Raw genomic sequence first — 27142 nt, 5'->3', positions numbered from 1 at the left:
CCTCATTACACAAATACACATCACCTGATATGCTTAAATCCAATAAGCATTCAATTTTATCCATCTTGGAGTTGGAAAATATGCATAAAAATGATGATATGGTCAAAATACTTTTTTGACTCTTGCCTAATAATTGTGCACACAGTGTGTGTGTGTGTGTGTGTGTGTGTGTGTGTGTGTGTGTGTGTGTGTGTATATATATATATATATATGCCCCATTCTTGATGTAATGGAAAGGTACGCTTCTCCACTGTAAGACATGATAGGAACGTCATGATTAATGTAGATGATTAAAACTATAAAAATAGCTGTCACGATTAGTCCCTCCCACCTCCGTGTTCCGTGTTTTCCCTGTAGTGTTTTTTTTCTTTCCGTTCCATAGTTTCTTTTTCTCCTCCCCTCGTTTGATTTTCAACACCTGTCCCTCGTTTAGTTGATGTATTTAAACCCTGTCTCGTGGCCTTGGTTTTTGCTGTTCGTTGTGCTCGCGTTTAGGTTCATTGTGTTTGATGCGTTTATGTGTTAGTGTCGTTGTTTGGTTGTATTGTTTATTTGAATGTTGATTTGTACTCCTGAGTATCCTAGCCTTCGTGTTTCTTAGCCCCGAGTTTTTCCTAGCGTCTTTTGTTATAGCCTGATCCCGTTTGCCTTCGTGTGTTTTTGTTTTGCTCATGTATTCACGTGCTTTCCGTGTTGGCTCTAAGACTCTGGATTGCTACAACGACTTTGATTTTGGATTTGCCCATAATAAATCTCGCTCTTCTCCGCACATGCGTCCGCCTCCTTACCGCTCACCGTTACAATAGCAATTTAATTCCATATTTAATGTAATAGCTTAAATAGTAAAATACACAGTAAAATGTAATGTAATGTAATGCACACACTACATGATGATGATGATGATGATGATGATGATGATGATTACTTAAAAACTAAGCAAATAAGATGTACAACACTCGACACTCGAGATTGAATGATGACCGGGTGGAAAAACCTGTTCTATCGCTCTAGAGTGGGGCGCTGGAGGGGCGGAGCTCCAACGCCCACTGAGACTGACGCTCAAATGCAGCGACTGAAATAAAAGTGAAAACGAAAGTAGTTTAGGCTTTCTTCCTGAAACTTCAAAATTGAGATAAAGTTGCTTGTAACATCTGAAAGTCTAATGTAATTCATCATGGTGTTCTAAGACAAATATCCGATAATGAGCTACTTAGAACGGTAGAGACAGCCTACTTCACTTAAAGCAGCAGATGTCTGTAAAGAACAGCAGAGGTAAGAGGGGTTTGCTTCATGCTAAAACGCGCTAGTCACCAACAAGACAAAACATGTTAAAACAATACACCAAATATATTTCAGACAAATACATGTATTAAAGACCTATTTAAGGAACTACTTCATGTGTTTGCTTGCCTCTCTCTCTGTGTTTGTATCTCTCTCTGATTTTATTAATTTGATCCCATAAATGGAGATCATCATGATAGCTGATGATGGCAACAGTAAGTCAAACTTCAAGACAGTTAATCAGTCCTGAGCATTGCATAGATTACATTAACCTTCAGAGAAGTTTAGAATCATATACTGTTACATGACGAGAGCTTATAATGTAATTATAATATAAAGACACCCGAGAAAACGAATTAAATTGTGTATGTGTGTGTCTTTTCCTACAGATGAGTTTAAACTGATTGGTCCCTGTGATGGAAAACTTCAGTTTGTCTCTGCTGTCACTCTCTCCTGTCACCTCTCTCCTATCAACAATGCTGTTGCCATGGAGATCAGGTGGTTCATTGTGGGGGCAGACTGTGTTTGCCTCTATAACAATGTGCAGGTGATAGAGGGGAGGGGCTATGAGGACAGAGTGAGTCTGTTCACTCAGGAGCTGCAGGGAGGAAATGTCTCCTTACAGCTGAGAGACTACGGAGAGTCAGATACAGGAGATTACCTGTGTCAGGTCAGCAGTCGAGACAGAACAGAGGATCTTACAGTAAGAGTAGGTAAGTATATCAGAGCTCCACTCTATATCAATTCAACATCACCATCAGTGGTCTCATCTCAGGATGAACATGAAATAACAAACCCAGATGTTCAGAATTCTGTTCTGTTCTGATAAATGAGGTGCAGCACACAGGGGGTGAATGATGCTAATGTGGAGTATAGGGAAGATGGTTCATTTTAGTGGAACAAACAGGAACAGTTTCTCACTCTGCCACAGATCACATCATTGGTGAAAAGTGTAAAAACAGTAAATTGTACAAATCTGCATTAAAACTAATGACTAGTAATCTGGACTAAAGGGATTATATCACAGTACAAAGTCAGATTTCCTACAAAATACAGAGAAACCAGGACTGTAGCTGCTTTTCCAGAGTTGCTGCACATAGTTTTAAGATGACTTGGTGTAGAGCCCCAACTCCATTCTTCTATCATGCTGCTGTATATCATGAAGAGAATAACACAGTGACCCTCCTTCTCTACACCACACTGTAGTTAAACAGAGAGTAGGTTTAAATGCCATGACTTACACTGGTTTATAACAGCTCACTTATGATGGAGAAATGGGCAGAGCTTCTGTTTCTCCCCAAATCAATCATGTTTTACTTGTAAGACAAACCAGTTACAGATCCACTGTGTAACAGATGATACATGCACTGGGCTTCTATGACAGGCCATAATCTAAAATAATATAGGATACCACTAACAGTCATTCCTGATAACAGATTTATAGAAATGTTGAAGCCTTAGAGCTGTTTTTCAGGACACACTCATTTGTCACAACTGTTTTGTAGCTTTGTGTTGCTGTAACTGTAGCTGTTATTAACAGAGAACCACAGAACTGAGTATTAAGAAAAACCACTGCATGACATATTTAATTTTGTTTGAATATAAACACTTCTATAAGACTTGAGGGACTCTGGTAGGTGTTTAATCGTTAAACTGATCTTTTTCATGGAATTGTATTGAAAGCAGAGGGCGACAGTCCTGTATTGAAGAATGAACAATTACAGCACACATGAGTAGAGTCCTATGGTATGCTGAATAGGAAGACAATAAAAGTGGGAGCAGTTTTAGCAAGGTATTTATTGTCGTGTTTTATCTAACATTGTGTTCCCTTCTCTTGTTTTACATAGGGCCTGCCATTTTGGTAAACAAATAACATTATTCTTCCCACTGTAGAATGGTAGAATGGATTATGGGTTATATGATGACTTTGATGTTATTTGATCACATAATGTATTTTTGTCATCTTCCTTTATTACAGAAGCACAGATCATACACTCACTTGCTGGCACGCGCACACACACACACACACACACACACACACACACACACACACACACACACACACATACGTTTTGACAAATGACCAACAAGAAATAAGCCATCAGCAGCACTCGGTCTCCGAGCCCTTCTCATCTCCGACATCCTCTTCTCATGGTTCAGATTTGTGTTACTGCAACCATTACTGAAAATATCATCTAGATCAGCACCTTCTCTGATGTTTCTGATTTCTCTTTCTGCATGTTTAATAGACCTGTTGACTCACACTCCTTATAGACCCACCTCTCCTCCTCTCACATCATTGCTACCTGTAGCCCAAAGGATGAAGATAAAACATTTCAAAATATGCATGAAAACAACCAAAACAAAACTATCAGGGTTAAGGGTGTAATAGTAGTCCAGTTAGATCCTCATACAGTGGACCAAGGTCTCTGAACACCTCTACAGTCTGACTAGCTAACAGTGTAATGCAGCATTGTGCAGATTGGGGAATTTGTTGGCTACTTGCCTGCTGGTCTAGTAATTAATTATGGCTTCTTTTTCACATACATATATGTCAAAAATTATCCCAGAAAGCATAAAAGTGATTTGGCATCCAGTTTATTAAAATGTAATTAAAATGTGATGAGCAGATTCTGCACTGAATGTAATTACATTTATTATATCAAGCAGTTGCTCATATTTGATTTGTGCACTGTTAGACTTCTGAGAGAAGCAGGCCAGTAGAGCAGAAATACAGATGTCTTGTGCAGAGCTGTAGAATGACTTACGCTAGTTGTCATAGTTTAAAAAGCATTTTCATTGCTGTCAAAACTCTTTGTCATTAACCACTTTTTTCCTTTTTTCCATTTACAGGAGAGTGTTGAGTTTTTGGTCAACAAACTATTTCAATGACTTACACATATTTCTGATTGTTAGAGACATGGAATACATGTCTTAATCAGAAGAGAACAGAAGTTATCCAGCCACATTAACTGACACTAAATGAATTGCCTTGGGTCTGATGGGAGTGATATCACTGTCCTCACTACCATTATTACTGAAGGCATGTGTAAAAGGATGACCCAGGCCAAGTTAATTAGAACATTTACATCACTGATTACATATGGAAAATCTGGAGCCCATAATAACTGAACTATAAACATCAAGCTGTTGTTCATATACAGTGTATAAAGGTTTGTATAAAGATATTCTCAGGAGTCTGTGTTTAGAAAGAAACACATTGTTTTTTTTCACCATTATTCACTGTGGAACCTGCCAGACATTTTCAGGATCAGAGAGAGAGAGTTGCTTGCAAGTTTTGAGCAGGGGCTTTATTGTCACAGTGGCAGGGAAAACCAGAGACCATGTGAATAAACTTAGCAGGGTCGAAAATGGAGAGAAGCAACCAAATCCAAACCAAGGCAGGCAGGGAGATGTTGACCAGTAAGACATGCATAGGGGAAATAAGCACAATGAGCCTCAGACCCAAATTGAAAACCAAAATGAGACTTTGCAAAGTTGATCTAACACAGGCGAACCTATATAGGGACCTAGATTATATTATAATAAAGAACAGGTGCATTACATCTCTGGTGACTGGCAACACCCTGGAGGATTCTGGGGACCGTAGTCCGCTACAGACTGGGCGTGATTGAAGGGTGTGACAGAACCATTTGAGCCCAGTATGCTTCAGTTATACCCAGTACTCCATTTAAGCCCAGTACTCTCCATTTAAGTCCACCTTAGTGTGTTCAATGAGGAGTGATTTTAATTGGATAATTTTGACTCAGTTGGATAATTATGAAGGATCAATTTTCACTGTACTCTTGTGTGAGAAAGTTTGACAATTCTTTGATTCTGTTATTTTATTGATCTAATTTAGATACATACAATATAAAGGTTATTGTTTAGAATGTTCAGAATAATTATATTAGAATTACCTAATGTGTAGGCTGTTTGTTTTCATTGAGAAAAATAACAAAATTAAAAAATTACAACACCTGTCCCAAAGTCATAGATGCCAGTGTCCATTACCATGAGGGCACAATAAAGAACTTGTCTAAGCAGCAAGAACAATTGTAGCACACAGAAAATCACTGAGCGATGTTGAGGAGTAGGACCATACTCAGGAAAGTGAAATAAAGGAGAAAGAAAAATGAAAACAGTGAAGCCCGTTCGTTTTGAAGTGTGTGAAGTAGACTCAGGAGCACACTGTGTATCTGTGCATGAAAACATCACAAGTGTTATTCACTTTTTCAGGGGATCTGTCAAGGAGAGAAGAAAAAATACTGTAGAGTTGGCATGGAGCCGATTACGATAATTAAATTTAGCCTCTGTAGTAGTATCATCTGCATACTGATACTGCATACTGATGGAATTAGGGCTGATGCAGTAACAAGAAACTTTTCTAAATAGAAATTTGGTCTCAAGTTATTTTTAAAAGTGTCAATTTCATGTTACCCTTTTCTTCTATTTGGTCACATCAGGCTATAGTACAGAGACACTATGGATGGAAAGCCTGCCTGGAATGGATGCAGGTATGAGTTTCCAACATGGAGATTATCTATCTTAAAACAGCTAGCTTTAAAATGTAGATGCATTATACATGCATTCTGAGTTGCTTTTATAGCACAATTTTTGGAGAATGTAGCCCAGTAAATTAGTTTCATATTAGAGTGACTTATACCTTTGCGTTCTTTGATGTTTTAACTCCAGGTGTTGCCTTTGTGGATGCACACTGAAAAAAGCTCATCCAGAGAGTTACCTCAATGATGGAGATAGCAGACTGCCTGAAAAGCATAGACCTTATCAGTGATGAAATATACAGTAGCATAGAAGCAGCAAGAACACCTCAGGAGAGAATGAGGGTCTTGTATGAATTTCTTCAATCACGAGCCAGAGCTGTGAAAGAGAAGTTCTATGGAATCCTTAAGGAGATGGTTCACATCTCGCAGGACCTGTCCTGGTCCCGCCATACCAGCTCCCTGGCAAAGAAGGCTCGTCAGCGTCTTTACCACCTCAGACGCCTAAGGGACTTCAGACTGCCCTCTAAGGTACTGCGGAACTTCTACACCTGCACTATCGAGAGCATCCTCACGGGGAACATCACAGTCTGGTTTGGAAATAGCACCAAGCAGGACAGACAAGCACTCCAAAGGGTAGTGCGTTCAGCAGAGCGCATCACTCACTCGGAACTTCCTGACCTGCAGACCACCTACTACAAGCGGTGCCAAACCAAGGCCAGGAAAATTGTGAAGGACCCCACCCATCCCAACAATAGACTCTTCTCTCTGTTGAGGTCAGGGAGGCACTTCCGCTCCCTGAAGGCCAAGACAGAGAGGCTGAAGAGGAGCTTCTTCCCACAGGCCATTCGGGCCCTGAATCAGGGAAACTGATAAACTGTGGGGACCACCACCACCACCACGTAACATGACTGTATATCTGTACATCTGTATATATAGATTTTAGATTTATACTCAATTAACCTGTTACAACAACTGTAGATATGGTACTATACAATGGATCTGTACATTCTGTAGATTGTGTACATATATACTCAACCATATACATTGTACATTGTGTATATAATCATAATATACATATATTGTACATACATTGTTAATATATTTTTGTACATACATAGAATATATATATTTATCTGTATATATATTTTTTTCTCTATGCACCCCTGGTTCTCTTCCTCAGTTTGGACAGAGCACTCTCCACCATTTCACTGCGTGTTGTACTGTGTATGACTATGTATGTGACAAATAAACCAAACTTGAACTTGAACTTGAACTTGATAAAACCTCAGCAGATACTGAGGGGACATGGTGCTTGATAAAGGCATAGCAATATTTAACTATTAATAATAAGTTCAATGAAAAACATGGTTTTCCAGATACATTGGTGTTTCTGCTTGGGTGTGTTTGTATGTGTGTGCATGTGTTTGTGTATGTGTGTGTGTGTGTGTGTGTGTGTGTGTGTGTGTGTGTGTTTGTGTGTGTAGTTTTTCCTCAGTTACTTGTTCCATCACCAGTCCTCATTGTAGTTCAGGATGGGAGGGAAGATCCGACCATTTTGGCTCAGTGTCATCATTCTTGGACTTCAAAGGAGCAGGAGGAAAAAGGCTGAATGGCAAATCAGATACCATTCAGCACAGCCTCACACATAGACGTGTCTTTGCACTGCACACAACACTTTCAGCTGACTGACTAATTACACAAGAGACCACTGCTACTAGTGCTTACCCATGTATATAATAGAGTTCAGTTTCATTATGTGAGCATGTATTTGTGCATGTACTTGGTTTGTATCTGGTCAACATTTAGTGTGAGCTGAAAAGCCCACTTTCCTTTCCCTTTTAATCCCTTGTGCATTCATCTTTATATCCCTAATATGAACCCTGGTCCTGTAACACTAACGCTCATCACTTAGTAACTGGTGCTGACCATATATTCACAGATCTGTTATTCTGGAATTCTGTAAGAGTACATTACAATCCTAACCTGGATAATTCTCTATTCAGAGATCTACCGATGCATAGATAAACATAGGAGAGCAAGATTGTATGTAGAGAGCAAATCTCCTTAATTTGTTTATGGTTAGGAGCATTACAGAAAAACAAGAAGAAAATAAATGTACATTTGAAACAAATTCACTAAATGTCACATTTGGTAGCTATCTATCTTTTCTATCCTGGGGATTCAATTAAAATGTTTAAAATGTAATGGGTAAATACATTTGCATTCTTTATTGAGTGTCAGATAGGAGAAGAGGAACATCAAAGTGTAGTGGATGCTAACAGACCAAGTGCACAGTCCAGGTCTTCCTCACAGACCTTCTTGCACAAAGCTCACATCTCTGCTGAACTCCAATGACCATGCTAGCTTGCTCGATAATACTGCTGTGTTTAAGCTCTGCTTATGTTTCACATTCAAGTTATAAAACTATCAGATCACTGAAAAACAAAACAACTTTTAAAAGTCATTTTAAAAGTCATTTTAAAGATTTTCATTAAGGTTTTTATGAATGTTAAAGAATCTAAGCTTCCTCAGATAAAACAAACATGATGGGCCCTTTTCACACAGAATCAGTCAGAGGTTTAATGTTTAATGTCAATTATTGTACTATAAAATTATTTTTCTTGACAATTGGCTGTATAAGTGCAGATGACAAAGGAGAGAATACACAACCCTGCTGTGATCTGGGGATGAACAATGGTTCTCTCTCTCTCTCTCTCTCTCTCTCTCTCTCTCTCTCTCTCTCTCTCTCTCTCTCTCTCTCTCTCTCTCTCGCACACTGTTTTGTTTATTTTGGTGTTGCTGGCTACTGAATCTAAATCTTACTGCAAACATCCTAGAGAAAACACCAGAGGTGCCTCTCGTTTTAGATATCAGCTGTAATACTGTTCTGTCTTCAAGGCCTAATGTGCAAATATTTGATCTATACCAGTCCTAATAGCTTTTATTTATTTATTTATTTATTTATTTATTTATTTATTTAAATGTTATTATTATTATTTTTTTTGTGAATGGGACAGGAACATGCTATCCAACCCAAAAAAAAATCAGTCAGATTAACTTTTTTTATTTGTAGTAGGAATAGAATTATTATCTTAACTGGCTGACAGGCAGTTTAAAAATGTATCAATTTTCAAATTTGTTTTCTAAAACCTTTTTTTTTGAGCACATTCCTGCATTTTGGTAAAAGCCTTCTGTGGTGGAACTTTGGAAATCAACCACAACTTAAGCAGAAGATAATATTTTAATGCTTTATTTATAACTTTATGCATAAGGGCCTCAATCTCTTTCACAGAGTCGCTGGGTGGAGGAGAGTCCCAAACATTGTCACACACACATTTTTATAGTTCCTCTCCACCCTTGTGTTTCCCTGACCCCCCCCCCCCCACTCTTTGTTTTTCCTCAAGCACTCCATTCCTTTAAGGAAGCCAGCTCATTCTTACCATAACGTTTTGGAAAAGGTAAACATGCACATTTCCTGTTATTCAGATCTTGTGTTCTGTTCCACTTAGGGTGAGACAGACTAAAGTTCAACAATTATTAAACTCAGACATATGGATTAATAGTTCAGACAAATACATTTGTAACTATAAGATTTATAGATAACAAAGTAAGCAATGTATGTATTTCTTGACAGCTTCAAGACAACCAATCATGAAATTCAACCTTCATAATTGATTTGCCTGCAGGTGACATTGTTCCCTTAACACTGATGTTTCCTCTACAATATGTTATCTCACTCCCTGTACCTTTGCCTCTGGTGAATGGGCAGTGTTTGGTGGATGGATCATAATACATTTGCTTGAATAGATATTCATTACATGGCATGCCTGTGGTAAAAATACCAAAAGCAAACCAATTTTCATACAAACGGTAGTCATGAGGCACAGAGAACATAATGGCAAGTTCGCCAACAGAACCCATTTCATTGGTGAGAATTTGGTATGTCAGGACCCCTACAGCTCCACAGGCTGTGTCTGAAGTTTTAGTAAATGTGCATACTTCTTTGGTCTTTTTTTGGATCGTAGGCTGTGGAGGACTGAGACAATATCCACTCTTGGTGTAGACCCTGTAGAGGAAGAGGAGTAACTCATTCAACAAGATTCTGTCATCATTAGTCAAGCAGCATCACATTCAATACTGTAATAGTTAGTTTTTACTAGGGGTGGGAATTTAACGCGTTAATTTCGATTAATTAATTACAGGGAAAATAACGAATTAAAACATTTAACGCATTTTAATCACACTTTTGCACCGTGGAACGTTTCTCAGTACACGAGTTCCAGGCATACAGATTATATTGACGCACAATGTGATGAGCATGATGGAGATGATGGAAGGGGCTGTGCTGGTGGATGGGAAATTTAAATACAAGAAACTTCCAGATGGAAGTACAAACAAAAATGTTGTTATTTGCACTTTATGCAGGAAGGAGTTTGCTTATCACAGGAGCACTTCCACCCTTCGTTACCGCCTCAACGCAAAACATGTTGGGGCTAGCGCGCAGGTCAGTAATGTTAACTTAGCTGCTAAATGTGATGGCATTCCTAGTACGAGCAAACAGTGTCGCCAGTCAACACTCGACCACATGTCGGGGTTCACATTCAGAAACAAAATGTCAAAGTCCACGTTAGACAAATTGACCAATTCACTGGCGAGATGGATTGCTATGGACTGTAGACCGCTCTCTGTGGTCGAAGATAAAGGGTTACGAGAGACGCTGCAAATTGCGTCATCTGATGCAAGTTACGAACTGCCGTCCAGAAAGACAATGTCGAAAAAAAATCCAGCAGCTGTATGATGAGGAAAGGAAGGTAAAACAGGTTATTGTAAAGATTAATTAATTCGATTAATTAATTACAAAGCTTCTAATTAATTAGATTAATTTATTTAATCGAGTCCCTCCCCTAGTTTTTACATTTCAATGTTTTTGGAAACTGAGCAAAGTTTTATTGTGATTAAGATCTAGCTAGAATTTGAATCATTGTGAAATGTTTTGACTATCTGAATCAATTTGTTCACCTTTAAACTGAATTAAAATGTAAATAACTAAGTTCATAGTCAGTGCATCAAGTTAATGGTGTCTGATGCCTTCTCCTTTTATCTTCTCAGCCTGTAACCCCATAGCAGCATTGGAATGCACACAATTAGTGTTAAAAAATCAATTCATTAAAAAAAATCATTTCTGTTTACCTTGGGTTTCCCAGTTTGTACTTGCTGCTATAGTTGGAAATTTCAATGACAATGTTTCTTCGTGTGTTTATGCTCTGAGATATTTGTTCAGAGCTGGTGCCTGTCAGTGACACCCCAGGCATAATTCTTGATATGAATGCCATTGCCTGTTGTGAAATATTAAATGAAAGAATGAATAATCCTTAATAAACAAACATTATCATTACTCACAAAAACCCATACAACCTAAAGTCTCAGGTGTTAATTGTCATAAAAAAGCAAACATAACATTTTTCAGCTTTTTGTTTAACAGTTGTTGGACTGTTAATTGGAGATGTTGAAAAACAATAAGACAAGAATCAATGATATCATGGGCCTGGATATATTCTGGAAATACTTTGTAGTATCTGGATATACTTTGGTCGGATTCAGTATACACTTCTCACTAAAATGCTCTCCTGGTGTGACCGTATGAAATCCAATTTTACTCTAATTCTATTTGTTAGGCTATTTGTATCTTATTTTAAGATAGCAAACATATCAGTATTATGGCTTAATAAGGTTTCACTGCTGGTTCACCATCGAACAAACAAGATTATCACCCTACCTTTTTTAAAAATACTAGATTTGTTACAACTTGTTTGTATAATGAATCATCTTGATCACAGCAGCACACTGCTCTAACAAAGCTGATGATTACCTCAGAGGAGCTGTGAAAACTGAACTACATGAAAAATGAAAACTATATTTAATTACTATTTTAGCATGCATAGCAACCTGTAAAAAAGTGTAGTTTTTGTAAGATGTAATCTACTTACTGAATGTTTCCCTTTATTTAAATATGAGGTCAGCCCAAGGGTGTAATTCAGAAGTAACGATTTCAGATAATGGTTAACAGTTTAAGAACATTCACTCTGCAGGTTACATGGATGCATGGTAGACTGACTTCAGAAGCACAGCATAAAGTTTTTGTTCTTGCCCCAGGACACACCTACAAGCCACACGTTACTCCCTTTGCCAATGTATAATTACGCCTAACAGAATAGTCCCTGACAACACACCTGGCACAGAGCAATAGTGATGTATTGTAATGTAGTCATGTAATGTCAAATCAGAACCATCACATTCACTGTTTTGGGTTTTTATATCTCTAAGAAAAAAATGCAATGATTTATGGGGCTGTTCGGTTATTACCAAAAAGGGTTTTGTCGCAATTTTGCTTCTGTTGTATCGCCTCTTACAGTTTAAAGGCGTCGCTATGTTGTTCCCTTGTGCCTGCTACCCTGGGGTTTGAGCGTCCTTTTAAATTGGAAGTGGATGCTTTAGACATACATATCATTTTAATCTAGTACAATACACTTCTGCCTCACAGCAGTTTTGTCCCATCTAACTTTTCTCCACGTGTGCCTGGAGGACACCTCCTCTTGAACACAGGGAGTGGCTGCACAGAACAGGAGAGACTAGCCTCGCACATGCTTCGCACAGAACAGGAGAGACTAGCCTTGACAAGTCTCGCACATGGATGCTCCTCCCCCTAATTCTCTACCTCTGTGAATCTTTGTGGTATAAGCTATTCGAAAGCTAAAGGATTGTGATCGCTTCTGTGAATCTTTGATAAGAAGGAACAGATCTTCATTTAAAAGAAGGTAAGAGAAATAATAGCAACTCACCATGTGTGTGAGACAGTAAAGCTATACATCATACATTGGAAACCAACAGGGAAAGTTGTTGAACTACCTTTCAAAATGTAATAGATTACATTTTACTTTTTCAATTAACATGTTAAAATGATTTACAACATTAATTCCTGGGCTAAAAAAAAAAATAATGTTATGTAAGTAAACCTTGAAATGCTGATCTGTGGCTAGGCACTGTTTAGGCTAAAAATGACCAACATAGTAATATTATATTGTGCTGTTTTTCTAAAAGTGGCATTTCATCATAACTGTTGGAAGCAGTTAATGCATTTATACAAAGACAATTAATGCATTTATACTCTTGTGTTCTTTATGAGGTTGGTTGGTATGCATTTACCAGAAAAGGGAACAGCACCTGCCTTTTTCTCCCTAAGTGACTGCATGTTTCTGTGGTCAACAGAACTCATTTAACTAGTTAGTTGCTAGGTTGGCCAATTTTGTTTGGTTATGACAGCAAAAACAATGTTGTTATTATTAACTATTAAAATTAACTATTAAAAATAATTACTTGCTGCTCTGAATGAAATTCCTCTGGTCCTTTATCCACATGTTTTTTTAATAAATTATAGCAAATGTAGCTAATCGCAAGTTAGATTATGTTATTCCAACATATTTTTTGTTTGGCGCAGTACAGGCACACCTGTTTTCTGCCAGATATGTGTTAGGACTTGCCTGCTGTCTTTTTGCTAGCTCTCTCTTTCCACTCCTTTCATTTTTCAAACAGGTCTGATAATGGCTCTATAGTGAACAACATAGAAATTAGGTAACAGATCTGTGTGCTGGAAGAACAAACCCCTTTTGCTTGTAACAAACCTGTGATGAAAGACAAAATCTGTTGCTAAGTATCTCTGTAATAACAAAGTATAAAAAAGCAGAAATCAAAATTTATTTATTTCCAAGAATATTGGAAGCCCCTTCCCAAAGAGGATTGACCACCCAGGGAGGTCCCAGGATAATCAAGTACATGTACCCTTGGAAGTAGGGATGCACACAGTATATTGTAGTGTCAGTGGTAGAGAATATGTGGAAAACATTTTCTGCTACAGCAGCAGCTCTTGTTTGCACACAGCAAACAAGCAGGCAGAACAGGTCTATGTAACAGCCCAAGTGGCACAGGGCAAGGAGCAGGATGTACAGACTTGCTCAATGGAGACACTTTTATTGACGCACATCCATGACACTGACACTCACATATAACACAAGTAGTGAACACAAACACGGGCAGTGATAAGGTGAACAGGGGCACAAATATGAAAACGAACAGGATCAATGACTGACAGTAATGCACACACAAACAAACATACAAACATGACAAGACTAAACAACATAGGCATGATTACAAACAAGACACAGTCAACTCCCACTGCACGCAGTGAGCCATACCACATGACCAGTGGAAGAGGAGCATTCCGTGACAGTCTATTGCAATGGTGGGTTAATTAAGTCAACACATCCAATCACAAGATAGAATGACAAATGACCATTGTAGCAAAAGTACATAATCATATCACTTATTGCAAAGGGGCACCACCCTAAAATATAGGAAAAATACATCAACTAACAATGGTGAACTACCTAAGGCTCATTAACATTAATATCATTCTAATTCCTAAATTAGTTCATATATTGTGCAGTGACCGAATACCATTGCTTCAAATATATTTGCCATGACAACCAACTTGTTGAATAAATGGGAAGTTTATTAATCAATGAGGAAACAAATTATTGATGTTGTGGAAGGACTATAGACTACTATGATGGACTTGGCTCAGGCATACAGAATACAACTGAGTGAGGAAAGAAAGTGGATTGGAAAAGGTAAAGAAAATTACTCAAATAATAATAAACCAACAACAAAGACAATAACTGTGATCAGAGGGATGAACCTTTGCACAAGCCTGAGAACTCTTTAGCCAGGGTGCTAACTAAGACTAGCCTATTAGAAGTTAACGGAGCTGGCAGTGAACGTCACTATCAGAGAGTTGCTTAAAGAGGAGGAGATTCCTATTCCTGATATTATGTTGACTAACGAGGGGAGGAAATATTAACCTGAACAGGATTATCTCCAGAAAATGCAACTCGCTATAGACACCCTGAGATAGTGTAAGAATGGAATTAATTTAGCTCTTTAGTTTCCAGGGACAATCGTCAATTTGGCTGACCCATCTGCGCAAAGGGATCACTGACGTTTAGGTGTGGCCATGGTAAGATGGAAATACACCTGATCCTGAATATTCCAGTGTGCTGCCAACAACCCCGTATGAGAAGTTGTCCTGAATTGGCGAACCTGAGCTTCACCGAGAGTGTAGAGCTGAGATGAACGGTTCCTTGACTTTGCTGGTGTCAATGCAACAGCGTATCCCAGATGTAGTTTGTAAAAAGGTTGGCTAATTAGTATTAATTACTATTGGCCAAACAGGATTAATTCTAACTTTACCAACCATGCAAAACAAAAATTTGACTATCTTGACAGAATAGTGGAAAACAAATTACATGGTTTAAGACAAACTAACACACTATAAGATGAACATAAAATATGACACTATGGTGAGGTAATAAACCTTCCTTACAGAGTGGTGTGAAGACCTGATAAGGGAAGGGAGTACCCTTTTAGCAGAGCCAAAGGTATTCTGGTATTTGTCAAAGCCTCTCAGAGTGGTGTGATGAGGTATCCTAGGGATAAGGGTCTGATTGCTCCACAGGGCAGTGACTGGTATTCCATATCATCATGATAAGGAGACTTTCAGTGAGGGGTGTTGTGCTATCTTAGGTTTAATTGCAGGAGCGGGCTGCAATGGACTATTAAATGAAAAATGACCATTCAGATAATAACTGTGGTGCTGTAACCTGCAAATGCTCATGTGCTACATGTAAATATATTAACACGTCCAATAAAATAAGGATCAGTTGTCATCCATTCCTCCTCATGCATTATTGAAATACCAAAGGCTTGGAGAAATGTTGGAAAAGATATGGAAGGTGAAGGCAACACTGGAAATTGTTACATGTAAATTTATTAACACAGCCACTAAAGGATCAGTTGTCATTACCCATTCCTCCTGATGCATCACTGTAGGAGTTGTCTAATGTATTATTTGTAAGAGATGTAATCAGCTTTATATTGGAGAAACCATGAGAAGGCTTGCTGATTGATTTGTTGAATACCTTCAGACAATCAGAATTAAGGATTTATTATTTCGAGTGAGAAGGCACTTTAATACTTATGGACATTGTATTAATTACAATTCCTTGCGAAGTCTCGTCAGCTTGTATTACGGTTCTGAGCTGTTTGTCATTGCTCTTCTGGTTTGTTGGATTGCTGCCTGCTTTTGGATTACCCTCTTTGCCTATTCCCCATTGCTTTGTATACTTCATTGACTGATTTTTGGATTTTTGGTGAGTAACTGCAGTGTACTCTAGTAAAAGATAAACAGATTTTCAAAACTGTAAACAGGATGTTTCAAACAGAGGTCCATCATCAGCTGTGCAAGCAAAGTACCTCTGTCCAAAATTTCCTGTTATGTCTGCATGCTCTGTGCAGTCACTCGCTAGATCAGAAGAAAATCAGGAGTGTACTACTGCTGGAATAGAACTATGACAATTGTGATCATAGCACAGTTCAACTAGCTTTCTTAGTCAGGCTAATATCTATCTAACTTGCATGAAAAGTATGTTGTGTTCTCTAGTATTACATTAATAAGAAGCAGCTAGAGCTTGCTATACTTGGAACACACTGATGGCATCATTCCTGAAAGACCATCAGCCAATGAGAGCTGAGCTGAATGTAACTGTAAGCATGGTGGTTAGATCAATAACTAAGGGGGCTTCAGTGAAAGAGGATAAACTTGAGTTGTGGCAATAGCATGAATGTCTGTATAATGTAACACATACCATAACAGCAACTAAGAAAGGAGTTGGGCAGAAATTGCGAGCGTCATCCACCATGTTTGTTTAGATCTAAAGCCAGATTAATTCTCAAGAAACACCCTTGAGTTTTTGAGAATAAGAAAAAAAAATGGTCAAGAATCTTGTTATTCTGCATAATCTTTAAGTGTGTGGTGTTTCATTCAGTGTAGATTGTGTAGTGTGGAGACTTTGATGACTAATGATCAAGCTCCACCCAAAACCCAAAACCCCCCAAAACATGAAAAATGTCACGGGGGGGGGGGGGGGGGGCGGTCCTCTCAGGTTTTCAACATTGGTTAGACTTAAAATGCTTTAGGCCAGGCATTAGATAGATAATTTTAGGGCGCTGCTTACACAATTTGCCTAAACTGATCAGACAAATGTACAGTGCAGTTCTAAATGTATGTTAACTACCTGCATCACAACATTTTAAGGGTGTCTACACACTAAAACCTCTTGGACAAAATCTGTATGTGTGAGTCTAAAGCCTTGTTAGAGAAAGGGAGATACAGGAAAATACATTAAAAAAATTAGGTGAGAAGTAATTTGCAAGGTTTCATTATTAAAATTAATAAAAGCAAAATGAGAAATTGTTCTACATCTTTAAAATAAATTAGAAAGGACTGTATGGAGAGTCAGTATTAGTTCATTCTATAACCTGTGTGCTGATATGGAGTATAGTCTTGAGGTGTCATCTTTGTCTTTTGAGGGCTGGTGGTTGAGATGAAGGGTATGTGATGTAGTATGGGTTTTTAGCAGTGCTTTCAGATAGATGGAGGAAACCACATAGCTTTGAAGATGTGGCTTTGAAAGCAGGGCCGGAATACAGAAGAGAGGAAAGATGAAGGTCCTGGTAGTTAGAATTTAAGCCACTCTCTTCTCAATCTTACCAACTACTATTTTAAGGAAAGAATAAGCATGTCCTCACCACAGCAGTGGTGGAAGAGAAGGCATGTGAGAATATTAGCTTGTTGGATGTCTGTGGAGAGCTTGCAAGGAGCAGATGAGAACCCTTCCATTTCACTTGGTATGATGCCTTCTGCAGGTAGTATGCAAACTACTGCCATGCTGTCATGTTATACCAAGACTAGAGATTGTCTCCAATGTACCTAGTCACAGTACAATGTTAATAACTATGCCACCCTGGGAATTAATAAATTAACCATATGATATAACATGAGATGCAACAATACTTCTCACTCAAATCTTTCAACTAAATGAAAGACAAACAGAGATGCAAGATTCCACAGAATTAATTAACTAGTTTATTTACTATCTCTTCCTGAAAATGTGAAATAAAATAGAAATCTTTATGAACAAAAAAAAGCACAGTTCAAATTCTGCTATCTACTGGGTTCAGATGTGTATCATAACACACTCACACACCAACATGTGGTGTTGCATGATGCACTAGTTCCAAACCTAAGTGCAAAGCAGGTTATATAACAATTTACATAGAGAAAGCAGAGAAAAAAATGGTCAATTCATAAGGGGACCACTGCTAAACTCTAAAGGCTAAAAGATAGGAATTAAATCAATCATTCTGAGTACAAAACAAAGTAGAGGAAGAATATGAAATCCGAGTAACAAAACCAAAAATTGTGTGCTGTAAGGAGGCAGATGCATGTGTGGAGAAGAACGAGATTTATTAGGGGAAAATCCAAAGCCAGCATTGTTTTAACAGTGCTGAGTCAGTTTACCTATACAGACATTACGAAGATACATGATAAACAAACAAAAGCACACAAAGGCAAACAGGGAAAGCAGGCTATAAAAGAGGCTAGGAAATAGCACACAGAGGTAAGGAAAAACAAATGGTTAAGGATAACATGGGCTAACATAAACGAAGGCTTTGAAAAACAGACGAGCTTTCCTACAAACACATTCAATGAACAGCAAAGACAAAGGGAACAAGACATGTTTTAAATACATGAACTTAACAAGACTTAGAAATGAGGAACAGGTGTGGAACACCAAATGAGGGGCGAAGAAAACAAAACTATGGAACATAACCAAAACACACAAGACAGGGAAACCATGGAACATGGAAACTAGGAGGGACTACCTGTGACAGGTATGAACACTTAAAATGGCATTTAAAATTATGTTAGGATTACATGTGGCACTACTCTGATTACAAGGGAATTTTAAATTAATTTTTATTAAAAGTTAATTAATAGTGTTAATTCAGTCTCAAAGTCTCATCTCAAAGTTGCAAGTTCTGCAATGTTGTCACTGAACATCTATCAAAAATTAAAACACCACCCATGACCCACATGTTTTCAACTAAAATACTTTTAGAAGAATTCAACTAGAAGAATTTATTGAATAATCAGCAATAATACAATAAGGCAATGGGGGGGGGGGGGGTGAGGTGTAGCGTCCCCTATATATGAACTACTTCCATGTTGTTAATGGCTGCTTCACTCCTCACAGAGCAGCATAAACATTTCATTATAGCTCACTCAGTTCCATGTGCAAAGGAGTGGGGAATCCAGCTCAAGGGAAGGGTATGGAGGACAGTGGAATGTCTCTGGTATCTCAGACCTCAGTCCGGATAATCGCTTCTGGTTGTGCCGTTTTCCACTCAACGCCGTTCACACGATCTAGATAGCTATTACGTTATCTATCTCAGACAACAATAGGTAACTAACTATCCTGTGCAGAAACCTCTATGAGCATTGATTAGCTCATATTTTCACTCCTTGAACCTGATACTCCTCGCTGGAGTTTTCCAGTGTCCTCAGCAGTGGGTGGATGAGAATCTCTCTCCGACAGTACAACTCCATACACCATACTTCTACATTTTTCAAGTTATAGCCCATGCCAGACGACTTCTCCCTTTTCTTCCCCACCCTCTCTCCTTGCTCTCCTCTCCACCCTTCTCCCACTCATCCTATTGTTGAATGACAAAGTAAAGACAAATCATTAACACTCATAAATCAAGTACACAAATGAAAAGCTGTAAACAATCCCACTGTTTCTCTTTCAAACAACGAGAAGGAAGGAAATAAATATACATACACATATGACATCAAGGGGGAAGCACACATTTGTTTCCCACAGGGCTACAGATTAGAATAGATTAGTATTGACCAGAAGTAACAAATTCCAAAAAATATAGCTTTAACAAAACAACACTAACAAAATGAACTAAACAAGATTAATGGTAAACCAGGTATGTTTATAAAGCAAAAAGCAAAACATTATTAAAGCAATCTGTAGGGATGGGGGAGAATTAATTAGGACTGATTACTAAGCAAAACAGAAGAAAAACAGGATTGACTAATCTAATCCTGATGCCTAAGAATTACAGTGGCCTTACTGATCCAACCATTGTACATATGAGAAGATATCAGCATACACGTCTAGGGGTTCAACGGGGTTGGTCACCAGCACAACAAACTGCACCAGCTGTTCTGAACACTTAGCAGGTATTGCGGAGAAGGCTTAATATCAGTTCTGCTTACTCACTTTGAATATTAGGCAATTTCCTCAGATGATGATGTATCCACAACCATGCTACTGGTAGGTTCTAACCTGGTAACAGGTTTACTTAAGTTACTGAACAAGAGCGTGATGAGCAAATTTAGTTTCTAGTGCTGATTAACCACTGACAGATAATTAAACAAAGAAACATAAAACAAGCTCATTTTTGCCTAATTTCATACTTGATGGTGTCCAAATCTGGTTCACATACCATTTTATAACATGCAGCCAAAAATAAGCACATTATCAACAACTTCCATTTTAACTAGAAAGTTACAGACTACTAATATATTTTTGTCTGGTTCATATAAGATTCCCCGTAAACACAATTATAAGTTGTTAACTGTTTTGTCAGCGCTAGGCATGATATAATAAAATGCATAAATGGCATGATGTAAAAATCCATAAAAATGAAATGGGTAGGCAACAGACAAGTTCCCAAAAACAAAACCAGATGAACACTGTAATTCATATTAAATAAGATGACCAGACATGGTTAAAGCAGTAGCAATATGCTTGTCACATTTGAATCTGTGAATTATGACAATTAAGTTGACCTGGTAAAAGATCAGAAAGTCAGATGTTCACAGCACTGGTGATAACCCTTGACTTCTGAGGGCATAAATGATATTTTATAACCATTGCTAGCCATCTTGGTGTCACAGGGGTCCTTGCTCCTGTGAGCCTGACAGTTCCAGGAGTAGGGTTGAATAGTCCAACTATATGAGAAACAAATTTAAACTTTTTAAATTAAAGCACAACAAATTAAAACAATGAAAAGATAAAATTCTAAACTGAACAACCCCCTGATCCCAAAGAATAATGTTAACCCAGGAAGGATACCAGATAGACAAGCAAGAGTGCACTGTTCTACAATGCCAATGCTAACAGCAAGAGCAGGTGACAAACCAGCAAAGCCACAGTTCAGCAAAGCCCTGGTACAGCAACGCTGTGACTGGTAGCCCCTAGGAAACACATTCTTAATTAAAATAAAACCAGATGTATATACATAGAAACTTTACTTTCTAGTTAACCATGCTGGCCAAATTAAATATTATATACCTGCAGCAGGTGGTATTACATCCTTGTGATGTTATGAGTTTGTTTGCTGTGCTGTGGTGTTTTAAGATTTGTTTTACAAATTACCCACATGAGGGTGCACTATAAGACAACCAGTGAACTGCAGAAATGACTCTTCATTACAACACGGATGACCTAAATGGCCAATTAGTCTTTAACCTCTCTTTAAATATCACTTGTGTCGGTGCCCCGTGGTGTCTTGGTCAGTAGACACCACGCGCACCACAGTAGATGTAGATCTCTAGGGCTCTGAGCTGGTACAGTAAATGTCAGTTGTAGATTCTCTTTGAGATTGGGGTGTTGAGGTTGAATGTTCCCTTTTTCTGTCCCAGTTTTTTGAATTGGGCCTTAGAAGTTAGTACTTTGCTGTCTATCTAGGTTCTTAGATAAAGCCTTATGAATGTACTGGATCTTTAGAGGCTAAATGCACAGGGCACCGAGTGGTTAGTTGTAATGCTTCATAAATAGGAGTTTTTAATTGTTATGAGAGCAGATACTTAATACTTCTCCATTTGGAGATTCGAGTTGATACAAACAGTTTCAAAAGGAGTACTGACAGTGATATATATATATATATATATATATATATATATATATATATATATATATATATATATGGCGTTTGTTTGGATTTGTAGATGCCATGTTCTTTTTGTCTTTGTTGTATTTCTGTTTTTTTGTGATAGGGAGTTAAGGTAAGAGTGATTTATTTTATTTACTTTTGTTTTCTGGAAGTTAGTGGTTGAGTTGGCTTTAATACATTTTTGTTTGTTGTGCTGGTGCAAAGCCCACCCCGAAGAAACACTCCTGTTTGCTTTATGTTGTTATTATATATATTTTTGTATGTTTGTTTTTGTTACTGTATACAAAAGAGAAACCATAACAATACATCACTGAAATACATCACTCAGTATAGAGTGTGTCTCCATGTTATGTTTATGTTGCACCCTATTATGGTCTTGAATCAGGTGGCCACAAATTAAATTCCTCTCCGCTCCTGAGTCAGTTAATGCTGAAAACACAAAAGAAGATGACTGAGAGACAACGGAGACAGGAATGACAAAGGACTTTGAAATCAATCCCTTTGTGGGAAAACTCACCACATTTTAGGAGTAGGCGCAGAACTGGGGCACACCCGACATTCTCGAATGACATTTTCCCGCTTCAGCACAACAAAGACACAGACCCTCCTTAATGCAACTCTTCCTTTCCTCAGCAGTGAGGCAGGATGAACCACATTGCAAAGGTTCATCAGAAGACTCTTTGTATTGACCTGTGTTAACCTGAGGTGCGAGATGACTTCTGATAGCTAGAGTAATCACCTGATCCAGGATGAGATTTTCATCTTTGCATGACAGCTCTTGAGTGCTACTGACGCCAGGGGTTAGCACAAAAATACAATAATAAATATTTATCAGGACAATACTTTGAGATACCTTAAAAGTTCAGTATCGGTGATACTGAGGTTGGTAGCAATCAGTGCATTACGTGAGTCTATTTGGGTCATAAGAAGGCAAAAGTGGTAACTTTAGCCCTACAACACTGGACGGGGCTAATAGGTCAGCATCTGTTCCCAATTTTTCAAGGAGAAATATATATTATTACCTGTATTACCATTTCTTCTGGTTGGGTGTGAATCATTTTACTTTCCATTCCAAACTGTGTTCTCTTATAAGCACTACACAAGCCACTTCTAAATGATTAAATTCATAGACAGGACTGTAGCCCACAGTACTGTACACAGCTATGCCTTCCTTCATTTTCCAAAAAAATAAGAGTAGAGTATACACTTTTGTTGTTTTTTGTTTGAAATGGTTTGTGCATTCTGTCCATTTGCTCCTCTGTCCAGTCAAAGGCTTACAATGGAAAATTACATTCTGTACCAAATCTAGTCCTGAATGAACTGAATCAATGTGAACAGTCAGCGTATCTCTCATGTGTATTTGGTGTATACCTGTTTTAAGATTTGTACTGTATATTCATACAAAGGAATCTATAGAAGTATTTGGATAATGTAACATTTTTTCTGTACTCCAATTCATGATAGGTAGATACCATGACTATGTTTTAGTACAAATAATTAAAAGAAGAAATTATAGTAATGCATCACCGTTTTATAGTTTATGCGATACTTTAATATAGGTAATGGGGTACATTTGCTGTTAATTTTGAATATGTTTGTCCCTCAGTATTCCTAGTATGGAATTCAGAAAGAGAGTGAGAGAGAGAGAGAGAGAGAGAGAGAGAGAGAGAGAGAGAGAGAGAGAGAATTGTAGTAAAGTGCACAAAGTTTCCAGAGAAACAGAACATTTCAGACAGAGGTCCTTCATCAGCTGTGCAAAGTGCTTCTGAATTAGGAGGAGGAGGAGCCAGCAGTTTATATATGAAAAAGTAGATGTGTAAATCATTCATTCCATGGGGTTCTAAAGATCCAAGAGTGTAGATCTATTCTTTTTCTTTGAGTTTCCTAATTTCATTACTGCCATAGCAACAACTGGCAATGCAAACAGATACACCATTAATGCAATGTCCATTAGTATTAAAATACCTTGCCACTGGAAACAATACATCCTTAATTCTGATTGTCCAGAGGTGTCCAACAAACAGATCAGCAAACCTTCTCATGGTTTCTCCAATATAAAGCTGATTACATCTCTTACAAATAATACCTTAGACAACTCCTACAGTGATGCATCAGGAGGAATGGGTAATGACTGATCCTTTAGTGGCTGTGTTAATAAATTTACATGTAACCATTTCCAGTGTTGCCTTCACCTTCCATATCTTTTCCAACATTTCTCCAAGCCTTTAGTATTTCTTGAGATATTCATGTTTCTTGTTCCTGATGTTGCAATCACTTGGGATTGCTACATCTATTACTACAAACCCTCATCAGCTGTTTGTCCATTACTACTGTGTCCAGTTGGTTATCATTTTGTCAGTCTGGAACTGTAAGTCCCATAGGATCTTAGCTTGGTCATTCTCCATCATCTTGCGGGGATGAAAGTGAGTGCCACTTTGACCTCCAAACTTCCAGCCTATACTGAGCACATATGTTTCTGTATACTATGCCAGCCACTCGGTTACAGTGTTTCATGTACGCTCTGTCTGCTAGTATATTACATCCCGCTGTTATGTTCTGGACTGTCTCAGGGGCATCTTTGCACAGCCTGCACTTGGGATCCTGTTTGGGCTGCTACTTCTCTTGGTCTTGGTAGTCTGCTATGGCTTTGTAGTCTGTCCCACTTACCAATGATTTCCAATCTCAAGTCAGCAGCTCTGGTGTTGAGCTTGGGTCTTGGTTTCAAAAGTCTGCATGTGGGGATGATGATGATGATGATGATGATGATGATATCTCCCTTCTCCCTGCTGCCCCTTGATGTAGCATTTGTGTTGTACCTTGTTGATCACTAGTTGTGACAGCAGTTGCTGCATGCAGATAGATGTTGGAACAGTGAGCTCCTAGTTGTTTCAGTGTTAGTCTAGATATTGGGTTTCAAACATTAAAATAAATAAATATATATTTGTTTTTTTTTCAGATATACTATGATGTCCTGATGCCTCTCTGTTTTTGCTTGATTGTATATTTCTATATTGTATATGTTTGATTGTATATTTCTATATTGTATATATACTAATTGTACATTTGTAGTTTGTGCAGATAAAGAGTGCTGTTACTCATTGTGGCCTCCTCCCATACAGCAAGTTTAATGGAAGACATGGTAATAAATCTTTATTTTTGCTCCTTCTTCATTATATACATATTAATCAGTTTCTTGGACTTTCTTTGGACAGGGCACGTTACAGGTGCTTTAAGCCCTTCCAGGTTGAGTCACCACAAAGTTATTATACTAAACAGTTATACATAACTCAAAACTGGTATTTACCCATAAGGCTTTTAAATAGAACAGTAGTCGTTACTGTCTCAAAACATTATGGTGAAATATACAAGTATTTATCATTTTAATGAAGTTGTTTTAAATAAAAAATCTACCTCAATGTACCCTTAAGAGCTGCAGCTTTGGACGTAAACATGCATAGTTCATAACAGAAAACAAGCAAGACATTTAGGAATAAGGCTTAGACACGTCTACTAGGCAAAATGAGACTTTGCAACTGAAATACCAAACAGGAGGCTTTATATGGATTAAAGCAACTAGAAGCAGGTGTGTCTAGTACTCCAGAAATTGGGAGCAACCCAGAGGCTTCTGGGAAATGTAGTCCCTGGCAGGTGCGTCAGGCGCTTATTGTATGACATTATTGGTGAAATAGGTTAAAATTTTCTGTGCTAACCTTCTAAATGCATGCTATTAACATTAACATGTAGTATCTTATAGTATTATACCTTATAGTATTAATGTGTATAATGTGTAATAGGGACATACCTAAATTTCTTACAGTATGGCTACTGTAATGTTACTGTAATAATATTGTAGTAATATAGCAAACCATAGAGCATTATAAACTTTACTGTAAAATTAGGTGCCAAAAGAGTAGCAGACATAATATCATTGGTCCTTACAAAATGGTTTACAATATGTTCCTGTTCTTAATCAAACATTAATTACAAAAATGTTAAAATGTTCCCCTTTTGTGATAATTTACCTCTGCGACTTTAGGCTGTATAGATTTTTGTATATGATACAAAGAATATTTGCTTAAGAAGGCTTATTCATTCATTCCTTCATTCATTCATTTATAACAGGCAGCAGGAGTTCCATCAACAATTATTGCTGGGGTGTCATTGCTGGGCACCAGCATTGACCAAATATCTAACAACATAAACACAACAAGAAATGTTGTCATTCAGATCACCAACTACAGTGACAAGTATACCCTGGGAAGCCCAAGGCAAGTCAAACTGAATTTTATAATGAATTATTTCTTTCACCTAATTTTTCACTTACTTAGCTAATTGTATTTTAATTCTGTTTAATGTTGAGCTGAATCAGAAATTTCAGAATGATTATATTTACTACTTTGCTCATTTTCACAATACAGTAAAATGTAAGATCAAGCTGATGAGTGTCCATTACCACATTGTCCATTTGCTTGATGCACTTACTATGAACTTAAATAATTATATTTTAATTTAGTTTATATTGAAATGTAAAAACTAACTTTTAGAGTATTGAATGTGATGCTGCTTGACTAATGATGACAGAATCTTGTTGAAAGAGTTACTCCTCTTCCTCTACAGGGTCTACACCAAGAGTGGATATTGTCTCAGTCCTCCACAGCCTACGATCCGAAAAAAGACCACAGAAGCATGTTCATTTACGAAAACCTCAGACACAGCCTGTGGAGCTGTAGGGATCCTGACATACACAATACTTACAGATGAGTGCAATTCTGTTGGTGAACTTGTAATTATGTTCTCTGTGCCTTATGACTACAATATTTATGAAAATTGGCTTGCTCTTGGAATTTTTAACACAAGCATATCATGTAATGATGAGCTATTCAACCGACTGTATTATGATCCTTCCACTAACGACTGTCCATTCGCGAGAGGCAAAGGTGCAGGGAGTGGGATAGCATATTCTACAGGACAAATCTGTGTTAAGGGAACAATGTCACCTGCAGGCAAATCAGTTATGAAGGTTGAATTTTGGGATCAGCTGTGTTGAAGCCTTTTACCAAAACTCAGGAACCAAATACAAAAATGTACATGTTTATAGGCAAGCCAAAAAAAGAGGAATTTTAGAAATTTGAAAATCCTAGCATGTCAACCAAATTATTCTAATAATTGTATGCCTACTACAAATAAAAAGGTTTTTAATCTGACTAGAAAAAGTCCCTGTATTGTTTCTGTCAGAAACAATTAGAAGAATTTTTCATCCCTATTTTTTCTTCATGCATTTGTTCATCATATTTCTTTGAACACAATGAATGTAAACCATACATATATAATTTTTTTTTACTGTAAAATGCATGTTCACAGTTCTCTTTTCTTGAAGTGTAGAAAGGATGGTTATTGTGTTTGTCTGCAGATTGTCACAGAATGCTCCTCCT

The 27142-nt window shown here is 37.7% G+C and overlaps 3 protein-coding genes and 1 long non-coding RNA gene across 6 annotated transcripts; 3 read left to right on the top strand and 1 right to left on the bottom strand.

Annotated features, from left to right (window-relative positions):
• Nucleotides 1–1052: 1052 nt before the first annotated feature.
• Nucleotides 1053–7052, top strand: LOC113590595 (myelin-oligodendrocyte glycoprotein-like). Of its 3 annotated transcripts, none has more exons than XM_027030794.3 (4): nt 1053–1272; nt 1671–1994; nt 5748–5798; nt 5977–7052. In XM_027030794.3, exons 1-4 carry the CDS (start codon nt 1251–1253, stop codon nt 6000–6002), a joined length of 423 nt encoding a protein of 140 aa, XP_026886595.2. In that variant the 5' UTR covers nt 1053–1250; the 3' UTR covers nt 6003–7052. The 3 variants fall into 3 exon arrangements, 2 of the variants coding, with proteins under 2 accessions (XP_026886595.2, XP_081575473.1); XR_014124913.1 differs by having other exon boundaries at nt 1054–1272; nt 4135–5798; XM_081719347.1 differs by lacking the exons at nt 1053–1272; nt 1671–1994 and adding an exon at nt 2107–4454.
• A 1968-nt stretch (nt 7053–9020) lies between these two features.
• Nucleotides 9021–11898, bottom strand: LOC113590596 (DELTA-sagatoxin-Srs1a-like). Its single transcript, XM_027030797.3, has 3 exons — nt 11774–11898; nt 10977–11122; nt 9021–9852 (listed from the first exon to the last, which is right to left on the bottom strand). Exons 2-3 carry the CDS (start codon nt 11117–11119, stop codon nt 9423–9425), a joined length of 573 nt encoding a protein of 190 aa, XP_026886598.2. The 5' UTR covers nt 11120–11122; nt 11774–11898; the 3' UTR covers nt 9021–9422.
• Nucleotides 10038–10975, top strand: LOC145658992 (uncharacterized). The gene is made up of 2 exons (XR_014124917.1): nt 10038–10597; nt 10896–10975. It is a non-coding gene; the product is annotated as an uncharacterized LOC145658992 (long non-coding RNA).
• A 548-nt stretch (nt 11899–12446) lies between the features above and the next one.
• LOC113590597 (DELTA-stichotoxin-Hmg2b-like) lies at nt 12447–26793 on the top strand. Its single transcript, XM_035527255.2, has 4 exons — nt 12447–12601; nt 24780–24849; nt 25833–25978; nt 26328–26793. The coding sequence occupies exons 2-4, from the start codon at nt 24838–24840 to the stop codon at nt 26755–26757; spliced, it is 588 nt and encodes a 195-aa protein (XP_035383148.1). The 5' UTR covers nt 12447–12601; nt 24780–24837; the 3' UTR covers nt 26758–26793.
• The last annotated feature ends 349 nt before the right edge of the window (nt 26794–27142 follow it).

Source organism: Electrophorus electricus, chromosome 8 (assembly GCF_041902795.1).
Source record: "Electrophorus electricus isolate QZ-2024a chromosome 8, ASM4190279v1, whole genome shotgun sequence".
In the NCBI taxonomy this organism is placed as follows: domain Eukaryota; kingdom Metazoa; phylum Chordata; class Actinopteri; order Gymnotiformes; family Gymnotidae; genus Electrophorus; species Electrophorus electricus.
The sequence above is the reverse complement of the archived record's forward strand: the minus strand, read 5'-3'. Positions and strand labels throughout refer to the sequence as shown.

Coding starts and splice junctions, on each gene's coding strand:
- LOC113590595 (XM_081719347.1), top strand. CDS start 6,030: ATGATGGAGATAGCAGACTGCCTGAAAAGCATAGACCTTATCAGTGAT.
- LOC113590596 (XM_027030797.3), bottom strand. CDS start 11,119: ATGGCATTCATATCAAGAATTATGCCTGGGGTGTCACTGACAGGCACC. Junction 9,853..10,976: donor TACAAACTGGGAAACCCAAG/GTAAACAGAAAT, acceptor CTTCCTCTACAG/GGTCTACACCAAGAGTGGAT.
- LOC113590597 (XM_035527255.2), top strand. Junction 25,979..26,327: donor TATACCCTGGGAAGCCCAAG/GCAAGTCAAACT, acceptor CTTCCTCTACAG/GGTCTACACCAAGAGTGGAT.